This window comes from Anabas testudineus, chromosome 14, assembly GCF_900324465.2.
Source record: "Anabas testudineus chromosome 14, fAnaTes1.2, whole genome shotgun sequence".
NCBI lineage: Eukaryota > Metazoa > Chordata > Actinopteri > Anabantiformes > Anabantidae > Anabas > Anabas testudineus.
In genome coordinates, this window is record NC_046623.1 from 16160751 (window position 1) to 16172932 (window position 12182).

Genomic DNA, 12182 nt, shown 5'->3' on the forward strand with positions numbered 1-12182 from the left:
GCATCATTATTATATCGCAAGTGTTGTGATATTAACACAGATTTTATCATAATAAATCATGACTATTCTGTTGTGTTGTTGTGAGTGAGAGAGAGAGAGAGACAGACAGAGAAAGATCGTGTGAAAGCAGGGGAAGAAGTCTTTCTTATGGGTTATTTGTGGGGGCTAAAGGATTAAGGTGCTAAATGAAAGCTAATTACGTAAGGACACCAGGGGAAATGGGTGCAGTGTGTCCTGAGGCTCCAGACATCTATCTGATTTAAGGCACACAACGTGTCAGCAGCAAATCGAATCTGCAAGAAGCAATTCAAGGTTTCATGCAGCACACACACAAACATACACACATTTCATTGTGTTGAGAATTGAGGTACAACAACACACAAATTGGTTTTATTACAGCAGTTTAAGAATCATTCTCCCCGGCTGTGGACAGAGGTCCTAACACATAGTACAAGGATTGTTTCACCTTTGGGCCGCTGAGCAGCTCCACCGGAGCACTTTGGGGTGAACCTCTGTGTTGTTGATTAGGGAAGGACATGCCCTGCTTTTCAAAATTGAATTAACAATCAAAAGTGTATAAGACCTTAGACCTTACAAAATATATAATGAGTCATATTCACTCGACAGTGGAGAGGTCTTTTTTGTTCATCCAATAATCTAAAATTCAAGCGTTTACTTCGAGTCAATCGTGAGCGGCTTTGAGCTTAAGGAGTCACAAGACTCTGAATCAAGTCACTCCACTGTGCCCAGCCCTCGCTCCTCCTGCTCTGTTATGCTCTGCCCATCCCTTCAGGTGTTAGTCTGCTGAAATTACAGTAAATAAGAGTGGTACGAAATCAAAAATAATTGATTCATTAGAAAGACAAGAAACTTCTGCCAATAGCTGAAAAAAACTTTAGTATAAAAGAGCAAATTCACATTTGACTGAACATGCACTTTTTCCAAGAACCAGATAATTGTTTATTTGGAAAATTACTAACAATGTGTGATTATCGAAATAGTTACGAGTGAGTTTTCAGCTATGTGACTAATGATTTCATTTCCACTTGCAGTTTACATTTTGTAGCAAATCAGTCATTTTTTATTTTTTAATTATGTTCATTGTCACCCTATAACCCAGGAAATTTACTTTTCACAATTTGAATTGTTTTAATGCTTAAAACATCTTGAAGTATTCATAATTGCATCAATATGAAATAGTCATGAATAATAAAATAGTGCAAATAAATCAGGACAAATGTAAACATGCAGCAGTTTGAACTAGCTGCCGTGGCTGTGTGCATTGAGAGCTCCAATAAAACGCTCAAAGTCTGTGTTTACTAAGATGGTATCAGTTTGACACGTCATGATAAGAATGCTCTCGCTGTGCTGTAGAACAGGGATGAACTTGAAAAATTGAGCCATCGCCCTTCATTCTGTTTCCTGTGGTATACACCATGTGGCCCAATTTCCTGTAAAGCGTCACATTCCAAAACAGCATAGTTACGCTCCAGGGATTGAACACATGACCTCATCTAAACTGTAACCTTCTCAGAGAAATGGAGAGAAAACGTTTTGTCTCACATTCAGCTGCTTTCAACTTTCAATTGAATGTGAAGAGGCCTAAAGTCCGTCCTGTTAACACACTTTACATTTGATCAACTCTTTATCTTCTTTTCTGGGCTGATCTACTCGGCACTGAACATTTACATTTATTCATTTAGCAGACACTTGTATCCAAAGAGACTTACAGAGTACAGGGCAACAAAGGCAGGGGAAGTGTAAGGAGGTCTATGTATGTATGGCAGCTGAAGTTGGATCAGGCAGGTTAGTGCTGTAAGCAATGACTTTGACTCAGCTGTTAAATGACTTTGCTGTCCATTATGTTAAACAGCAAGATAACATTAGGCGTGTCAAACAGAAGGTTACATAACCTTATTTTTGTTTTTAATAAGCTTGTTATCGTCTGTTTTGACAACATAATCGTGTATCATGATATGCGTAGTTTTTGTAGTATCTCCTGATTATCACAACATAATTCTGCTAATGTTAAAGTCTGTTCACTCAGTCTTTTTGTGTTCTTGTTCTGATGTAATTCGAGAAAGGGGCAAGAATTAAATTGTTGGAGCTGTCTCTCTGTTGTTTGTTTTCACACCTCTGTGAAACATAATAGCAAATATAAATGCAAATTTACAAATCAAACGCTCTAAAACATATCACTTCTCAGCCGCACATTTTTTTGTACTGTGTTTTACACGTCCCTCATATTTTGCATTATGTCAGGAAAATGCAGTGCTTTGCATTGTGCTGTATCTGTTGTACCATAGTTTTAGCATGCTGTGTGAGCACTCTGCATAAACACACACTGCATCAACGCAAGGTGTGTTTAAGACAGAACATTTGCATTCAATGCCACTGACCTAAATTTAGAATCTGAATTACAAACTCCCTGGATCACTTCCAGGTCACAGTGGAAGTTACTGCTAATGAGATGCCCTCATGGCTGCTTTGCTAATGATTCTCTATGAGCATATGTGCCAATGTATGTTAGAACACAGAAGCACAGACAGAGACACAATAGAAAAATAGGGAAAAATAAATGGTTGAATGGCACAAACATCAACTGTAACTCAATACATGAGAGGAAGTGTCTGCTGAAAACTCTTTTTTTCTTATTTGAGCTTTCACTTCTCCAACCCTCTGACTCACCTCACTCTCCTCGGCCTTTGCTCATCACACAGAGGCTCAAAAAGATGTGGTGGGCGATTTTCTGAAAAGGTTTCCTTTCACGTCGGGATATGTGGAATTACAAGACTTAATTTGCATCTGTTTTCTAAATGAGTAAAGTGGGATCAAACTGACGTGAATATAGGCAAATAATACTAAATGCAGGAATTTCACTGCCTCCAAGCTCAATGTAAAGCGATATAGTTTGTTGTTTGAAATATATTCGGATTTGGTGTTTGTATCAACATGATAACATTGTCAGTTGTAGAAGTTGAAGAAACCAGCACTACTACAGAATGGATGTGAACAGTGGTCTCTGTTGCCCAAGTGTTGACTCATCCACCCACCCCAGCTTCCCCACTAACAGATTTTGCAGCTCAGTTTTGTCCACCTCTGCTTCTGACATGCTACATGCTCACAAAGGTCTAGTCAGGTAAATGTGCAGAATGCATCGCATGAACAAACAGCGTGTGATGTCATTTTTCTAGTCCTGCCTCAGTGTCTACATCACAGGAGGAAATGACCGAAACAGTTCAAGTTACGTGGGAGAAAAAGACACAATAGGCTGATGCTATGAAATGATGATTGAAGTGACAGCAGTGTGTAGGAGAGATCTGAGGAGGGGAGGGTGGGTGAGTGGAGTTTAGTGAGAGAAGAAAAGAGGGAGCCATCGACGATCACATGATGAATTCTGAAACAAGGGCAGCTTTATAACTGTGCTCCTCTCTGGCAACCAAAGGCTCCACTCAGTAATTCAAAGACCAAATCAACACGCTTGCACAAACATGCACATGCACGCATGTAAACGTGTCCTATGACACACACAGAAAATACACACATGCACTGTGTATGCTTGTCTCCGGGTAGGTGAGTTGGATAATCCCATGACTCGCCTGACCTCCTCCAAACTCCCTGCCAGAAGTGACACTCGATTGGCTGAGAGGCAGAGCAAGGGAGGGGGAGCTGTGGGTGGAAGGCGTGTGCTCTGGCAGCGGTAATACGAATATTATATAACCTTGGACGATGAGGTGGGGCGAGGGGAAGAGGAAGGAGGAAGAGGGGGAAGGAGCTATGAGAGGGAGCTGGTGAGAGAGAGAAGGATGTGATGGAGAGAGGAAGTGAGAGTAGGGAAAGGCAAGGAGAGAAAAGTACAGTAAAACAGTGAAATTACCCAACAGTGATGATGAAAGAGGTTGAGAACCGGACCGGATTGTTGCAGTTGTGACTGCTCAGTAACTGACAGTTTACAAAAAGTGTAGTGTAGACACAGAGATGGTACTAAATAATTATTTAAATATATGTCATGCTCAGTATGTTTAACACTCCTTATCTGACGTCATCTTTTCAATAGAGTACAGGGAAAATAATAATAATGAATTAAACATGTGTAATGTCTGCATATTGCATATCAAATTATACAGTGTATAAGGTTTCAAAACAGTATGCCAAATATTTACATGTTCCAGTTGCTCCAATGTGAGGAGTTCCTGTCGGTTTCTGTTTTATATCAGTGCAACTCAGTGTCTAATAGGGTGTTAGACTAAACAAGACAGTTAAACGTATGTTTTGTTATTCTCTGACATTTTCCCTACGAAAAGAACCATAGGCTAATGGAGAGAATAATCAGCAGGGTATGAGTGTATTTATTAGCAGCAGGCCTACATTATATCTCTTTTCCTTTTAGAGGAGGATGTGTCACAACACCACAGTTTTGCAATACTTAATATATTGCAACACATTATTAATATGGCATGGTATCTGTGTTAACAACAAAGGAATATTGACACTAAAAAGGACAGTAATAACTTTTGTTGCTTGCGTGGCATCTTGACAGAATTGAGCAAGAACACAGTCTAATAAATTATCGTCTCTGGCTGAAAATTGAGCATGTGTACCCCTAAAATGGGCTAGCGGGACACATTTCGCATTTTGAATGCAGATTACACTTCTTAATAATAGAATAATAGATGGCCTTTCAAAGAACCCACTCACTATCAGAGATTAGACAGAGCATGGCGAATTGGTGAAGTGCCAAGATTATAATAATAAAGAAAATGAAACACAAATGTATAATCATTCAGCAAAGAAAATATATATTAAATGGTAAAAACAGTATATTAAAGAAATTAGACCTTCTCCTAGATTTTTAAAAACTAAAATATACCCTAAATATAGGTTTTACAATGTTAATTTTATGAAAGAGAATAGGTTTGAGACATTTTACTCGCGATTTATTAAAAGCAAATCTGTGCTTATACACAAAAACATTTACCATAGTGTTCAAAATCAATATTTCCATATCTGTGTCAAGCATCAGCGCTGTGAATGTTTCTCACGAGCCATTTTCACATAAACTCCAGACAATGTCAGGAAAATCAGGTCCAGACATTGTGTGGGGTGGTTCTTTCACACATGTAGCACACAGCGGGCGATTGCGTGAGTCAGCTGCGTTCTCACATGGGGAGAAACTCCACTTGATCACAGTGAGGGGAGGGGGTGCCTGTGAAGAGCGTGTGGGAGGCATGACATGACTCAGCAGGGGTCACATTCCAACATTACCCGGACTTTGTGCTAGAGGTCCTAACATGCAGCTCACCCAGGTAATGTCTAGATATGTTCACAGCTCCAGTCCACGTCTGACAGCAGCTACATCCTCCATCCTCTGCTGGAACAAACCACTTCTCTCTACCACCACCCATCTTGCTCCTTCTGCTCCCACACATTTGCCTAAAAAGGCTTTGATCTTAATGGAAAAACGATGCTTGCTTCATTCCCACTGTAATCACTAGTATATGGTTCCCTGGTGACAGAGCGGGTCAGCCCAGGACACTCGTTCTTCTGAGTCTATTTGAGCTCTATCATTTCATCCAGAAGTGAAAATTGACTTCCTGTTGTAGAAGTACAGTATACTATTTGTGTGAGAGGATTTTGCTTTGTAAACAAAACAAAAATCTTTGGGCACATACTGTCTGTTGCAGCATGATTTAATTTAATTTAATTTTTTTGTTTTTGAGTTTTGTTGCCAAAACCCAGCACACACACACATGCAGTGGAAATGTGTTCACACACACTAAGGCCGGGATAGAGCTGTTCAATGCTTCCTCTTTAAATAATTAAAGACCTATTTCCAGTCTGTGGGTCCTGAAAATTTTCTTTCAACTGTTGAAAGAACTTTTAAATGCTGCTTTTTTCACTGAGCATCAGTCTGTCTTCAGTTAGCATCATAATACTACTGCAGTTGCAATGGGAACTATATCATTGTGGGACATGACATTGTTCGAGAAGCATTTATTGATTTGTCCTTTTTATATCATGGACTATGCCTTGTTAAAGCAGTTGTTGCTCAATATAAGGTTGTTTAACCAAACAGTAGACTGGTTTACAAAGTACCAATCAGGTGGTGCTCAGTGTGTAAACGTTCATGGATCCCTTTAAGATTCAGTGCTTAGTCCACTTTTTTTTATATATAAATAGTTTATGTTAATGCAGATGGGACTTTTACTAATTAAATTATCTAAAACTAAATGAATTGTCATTTATAAATATGCTGGTTGTTTGTCTTGATTCATTCCCTTTAAGCCACATACTTTTAAAAGCTGAAGAAACTAAGAATGAAGTAAAAAAGGAAGTCATGAACGCCCGGCTAGTTCGCAGTTCTCGATTACAGTACATGAACCAGCACAGCGTCTTCATATTTCACATTCATCTTTAATTATAATGTCGGATCACAAGGCCTGTATGTGTTGTCTGTCCCTGGCTCAAGGACAGAGATGAAGAAAGAAAGCTTTCATGTTTTCTGCTCTGATCTCCTCAAATAGTTTACAGGGGGAAAATAAAGAACTTCCCAGATTAAATTCATGGTGGTTATATTAACTTATTCAAGCATCATACCTCATTTCATGGTTTATAACACTGTGTGTTAGCTATTGTTCCGTGTATCTGCCGTGTATTCCACAATTGGATTTACCAGGTACAGTACAGTATAGCGATCTTCTGCTTTTTTTGTTTCGTCACATTTGCATTTTTATTATTAAAGTTTTCTTTATGATTTCTGTTTATATCTACCAAACCTATGCATGTATGTGTTTCATTGTCATTAGTGCTCTGTGTGTGTGTGTGTGTGTGTGTGTGTGTGTGTGTGTGTGTGTGTGAGTGAGTCACTGTGTAAGTGCATATCTGTTGCACTCTGGTCCAGTATTGGGGCGTTCCTAATGATGCTTGAAGCTGCCCTGCATGGCTCAGAGCCACACTTGTTTACCGAGCAATGGGAGGAGCATGTGAGTTCAAGCAGGAGTGTGTTTTGTGTGTGTGTGTGTGTGTGTGTGTGTGTGTGTGTGTGTGTGTGTGTGTGTGTGTGTGTGTGTGTGTGTGTGTGTGTGTGTGTGTGTGTGTGTGTGTGTGTGTAGGGGGGATATAAATGTGTAATTCAAACACCACCCTGTGGTCATTTTACATTTGCAGGGTGCACTACAGTTAACTTTTATCATAACAGAGTAGAATATTAATAGAATAGAATGAATGGCAACATATTTTTGTGCAAGTCAAACAGCAATCAGTAATCAAAGAAAAAAACAATAATGAATAACACAACAATGCAAAGCGATCATCTTGTAAAGAAAACGGTTTAAGGAGCAAATGCAGTGTAAATGCTCCTGTTCCTTTTTTTTACTTAATTGGTTTGTGGTTGTGTCAGGTTATCTCCCACGTCAGTGGAGGTCTGTTGTGTTTCCTGCTTCTGAGCAATCTCGAAAGAGCTGTCACAGGTCAAACTCTGCCCTCCAGTTAGCTTTCACAGCATCTTTTAGTGGAATCCAGCATTAGCTGCTTTACATTGACAAATAATGAGAGTGCCAGAAAGATGAAAGATAACCCAACATGATCTTTGTAACAGAGATAAGAAGAGGACAGTTTCCATAAATAGGCTACCACTGCCAGACTGACGATGCAAAGATAAAGTCGGTGCAAATTAGACAGCAACAGCCAAAATTTGCAGATATACTGTGTTGTATACGAGGTCTAAATAAAGTGTGTACAGATCGTGATAAGGATCAGCAGAATTGGCTCATTTCAGTGAGCTTGGTAATAACTGAAAGCCTGCAGATGTCTTAGGAAACCATAGAAAAATCTTTCACCATGGAGTCTGTGACGAATTGAATAGTAGTTGCAACTGTTCCACAAGGTGAAAATGACTGTTGGGTACATACTTCGGTTAATACAGTGGCATCTGGGTTTCAAATTTAGGTCATATCTGTGTTATCTCCTGCAAAGAGTTAAAAACAGATGGAAGTTGTGGGTTTAATAGGTTTCAGAATGAGCCATACAGAGTCATTTAGGAGTTAGTCATGAAGCCGTCTAGGTCTAAGTTGGAGTGATGTGTTTTATGTTTGAACAAACATTTTGTGCTGTTGTATTTTTCACCTTTTATTTTTTTCGGTTCACAAAGCAGTGGCATGATGTATTGTTACTGGACAATCAGATATTTCAGTTGGATTTTCTGTTTTCTGTTTTAGCATCTAAACAAATGTGTGGAAATAATGTCATAACTGGGAGGATCATGCTCCCTCTTCCAGACTCCCTCCCCCCTGTGTTTACGCCATCTGCAAAGCAGTGTGATTGTATATTTTTTCCTCACTGCTGCCAATCCTGTCTGCGTGTGTTGGGATTGAACTAGGGCTAAACATGTTAGCTGGATGTCTCCCAGGATCCACCACCCCTGCTCCACCTTGGTTGCAGTTCAATTTACATAAGCAAGTGTTGTCTTTCCAACGACCGTGAGCCCCTGGCTACTGTGTAGTTAGGTCCTGCTTGTTTGTGGAGTCGGGTGGGGGCGACTTCTGCTCTGCAAGATGGACACTAAGAAGTTTTATTTAAGTAATCTGCAAACATGACTCTGTAGCTTGAAACCCATTGAGAGGGAATATGGAGACTCACCCCTGGATTATTAATAAATAATGACCCAGCATCAGCACCAAGCTATCATGTCTATAGGTCTGCATTTAAAGTCATTATCATGCTTAGCAAACCAACACTTACATAATATTGCTACATATTCCAACAAGGGCACTGCCAAAACAAACGAGAGAGAATGTAAGCCTTTCTAATGCTGTCAAATTCCTGTAGTGGATTACACAGCAGTGTCATTCTAACACAAGTCTGGAGTCCTAACCTGACTCTCTCTCACTTGACATGTTTGCAGTTTGCCTCCAGTACATCTGACAAATTACTTTCGGGACCTACATCAGTTAAATTCCTGGGTGCAGTTCAGGTGTCGTAGTTACTCTAAACCTAATTATAGACAGTGGGGATAATGACAACTCTGTGTGTGTGTGCAGTTTCTCAAGAGGTTTAAACAAGGCTTTAATTTGCATCCTAACACAATTGGAGGCTTGGAATGAGATTTAAAGCTTAGTTACTTCACAGTGAAGCTGTTGCCACTGCTAGTGATTCGCTGGACTGGTGTGTAGAGATCTGAAAGTCACAACATCACATCTGCGCTAGCCTCAGTACAGTACCACTGCCCTCTGTAAATGACAACCAACATGGTTTCTTATCTGGCATTTCATCCTCATGTCTGTAAAAAAACACGTGTGTGTTCTTGAGTGCTGCTTTACATATTCTAAGCCATCTTTGCATCTCAGTTGTTCAACTCGTGGATAGTTTTGTTTCATCCATTAAAAAACTTTTTTGATTAAAGTTTGTGGAGCCTGTGATTTCTTGTGAGAACATGTACAAAAGACTTTTTCTAAGTAATAGCATTATCTCTCTAAACATTAAAGGCCTCGTTCCCATCCAATTTTTAGAGTTTGCTATTGAAAAAAGACTTTAGAGATCAGTGATTCAGCGGTGCAATTAAAATGTTTATTACTTTCAGTTTAGATATTTTCCTTAGCTAACCACACGCTCAAAGGGAATTCATGTTTGCTGGCAAATGGGGCTGTGTAAACCCATAACCCGTCCTGCATTGAATTCTACATAAACATCTCAGTTTTTACATGAAGATCACATATATTCTCTCTCTCTTTCTCTATCTATTCTAGCTCCTCTCCCAGAGCAGGAGAGACTGGCAGTTCTGCAGCAGCAGGCCAATCCAAGCCCAGTGGGCAGACCCATAAGATCTGTTTGGTGTGTTCGGACGAGGCCTCGGGATGCCACTACGGGGTTGTAACCTGTGGCAGCTGCAAAGTGTTCTTCAAGAGGGCCGTGGAAGGTTGGTTTCACACACCTATACTTAACTACACTATTTAAAGTCCCTTGATCACTTTCTCATTCATTCAGACAGGACACACAATGATAACTGCATTTTATACTAATCTTTATGAGACAAAAGGTTAAGAACAACTATGTAACCCATAAAATATGACGTTATTTAAACCCATTTTCTTTTGGACCAGTGAATTGCAGCCACGTTCATTCATCCATTATTCTGCATCTGCAATCCCAACCTTGTGAGCCCGATAGCAATGATTGATTCTATCTGAAATATTCAGTTTCATTTGAATTACAAAGCGTCAGTCCTTGAAGCTGTAGCACAACAAGTGAAACATGTCTGCTTTTTTCTTAAGCAGCGTTAAATTGAATCATATCTCATAATTCAAGGTCAGAGCTGAACAGTAGATTTTCTGTCACGCTTTAGTAGAACCACACATCATAAAGTTGCATTTTTGTGGTTTTGAATCTTAGTCTTGACCCTATGTGGCACCAGCTTCTCTTCTCTTTTCTTTCCTGTTTGTCCTGAATGAAATTGGAGACAACTTGCAATTGTGATTAATAAAAAACGACAACATACCACGGCCATGATACTAGGTAACACAGTAAAGCCTTACAGAGGAGCCATTGCTTCACAAACACTTCAAACCTTGTAATACGATATTCAATTGATCTCTCAGCCAAGCAGCGTATGTGTCAGGACACTTGTGTTGAATCTAACTACCCTGACAAAATCGTGTGGTGGGAAGGGCAGGAATGCACCTGACAAAGAGAAAGTAAGGAGTGTTAGTCTTTCTATTGTGTATTCTGCCTCCCTCTGATTGTGTTCCTCCATTTCCTGTGTGAAGGTTTTCTGTGTCCTCTGTACCTGGGGAAATACTTACTCTAGGGACGTAGTTACTCTGAGTGTAAATTGATTCAGTGAACATAGATAGTTCGGAAACATTTAAGAACAGCTGTTGGTTATTTACAACATTAAACATTATTTAAAGACTAATTGTACTTGATATGAGCAGGACAGTCTGCTGTGGTTCTGGAGTTATCTAGCATATCAACTAGGCATCAATTCCAAGCTCTCCAAATAAAGTGTGTTTTTTATTTTTTAAAAGAACTGCAGAAAGTAGCACTGAGAAAGTTATATCTGTTACTTTTGTTTTTCTCCCCCCTCTCCATTCTCCGGTTCTCTCTATGGTGAAGGATGGAGAGCACGACAAAACACAGATGGTAAATAAATGCACTTTTAATAATAACTGTGATGATCATGATGGTGATGATGATGATGATGATGATGATGATGGTAATTCTATGACCTCTGATTTCCCATGTCTCTGTATTCCTTCAGCACTGAAATATGACCAATCTGCTTAGACACATGCATCACGTCTCCTCCCAACTATTAATGTTAATGCATGCAAATGTTCTGATTCACTAATTCAAGACAGCATTAATTGCCTGTTAGTGATTATTATATTTTTTGCTCTTTAGTTTCTGTTTGGAAGCCCACACCTCATCATCCTCACAGGTGGTCGATCCGATAATTGCAATCACACTCCGTCTAGTCAGATCTTTACTTTTGTACGTGACCCACACTGACCCTCCAGAGATCTGATGTTAGACATCACTCCTCCTCTTCTGTTGCTTGTGTGGTTTATGTGTTTTATTTGCACAGAATGTTTTCATGCATAGATACATAGATGCATAGTGTTTAGGCCATCTTAAGGTTAAATTTCTAAAGTTTTATTTAGCTCAAAACCTGGGGGAATTTTAGCAACCTATAAAAAATTGTTTAAAACTACAGTATGTGACATTTATCTTATATGTTTTATTTGGAATGTGCTCCACAATATATTTTAATATAGAACGATGTTGACTGAGTCTTCTGTGACTCTGTACTCTGCACTGCAGCTGTTTCCTTGAAGCTTTTGAGTGAGCCTCACCCTTTTAACCAAAGTAGGGTTGGGAGCTCATGACTGTCAGTCAGTGTCTGAACACGCTTCTGCTGTATTGCTCGTATGACACTAAGCTGCTAGACTGAACTGCAAAATAGTTTAAGAGCCTTAAATAACAAATCCTTCTTAAATAAGTGACCTGAGTCTAAGATTATAAATATTAGATTTTGCTGGTAAATCAATTTAAAATTGTCAATATCATCGCTTCCCCTGATTCTGCTAAATGAACTACATTTTGACTCATACTGTGACTCAGCATCATCTCTAAACTTGAATTTCTGGACTTTTTACGACGTGCCTGTCCATACTGGTTTACAGCTC

The 12182-nt window shown here is 39.4% G+C and overlaps 1 protein-coding gene across 3 annotated transcripts in view; it reads left to right on the forward strand.

Annotated features, from left to right (window-relative positions):
• Positions 1-12182, forward strand: part of LOC113169602 (glucocorticoid receptor) — a 53126-nt gene that overhangs the window by 23992 nt on the left and 16952 nt on the right. For 2 of the 3 annotated variants that reach the window (XM_026371156.1, XM_026371155.1), the window contains exons 3-4: positions 9744-9913; positions 11110-11136. In XM_026371156.1, the coding sequence (XP_026226941.1) occupies positions 9744-9913; positions 11110-11136 (197 nt within the window). The remainder of the gene's footprint in view (positions 1-9743; positions 9914-11109; positions 11137-12182) is intronic. The other variant, XM_026371157.1, reaches the window with a different exon arrangement.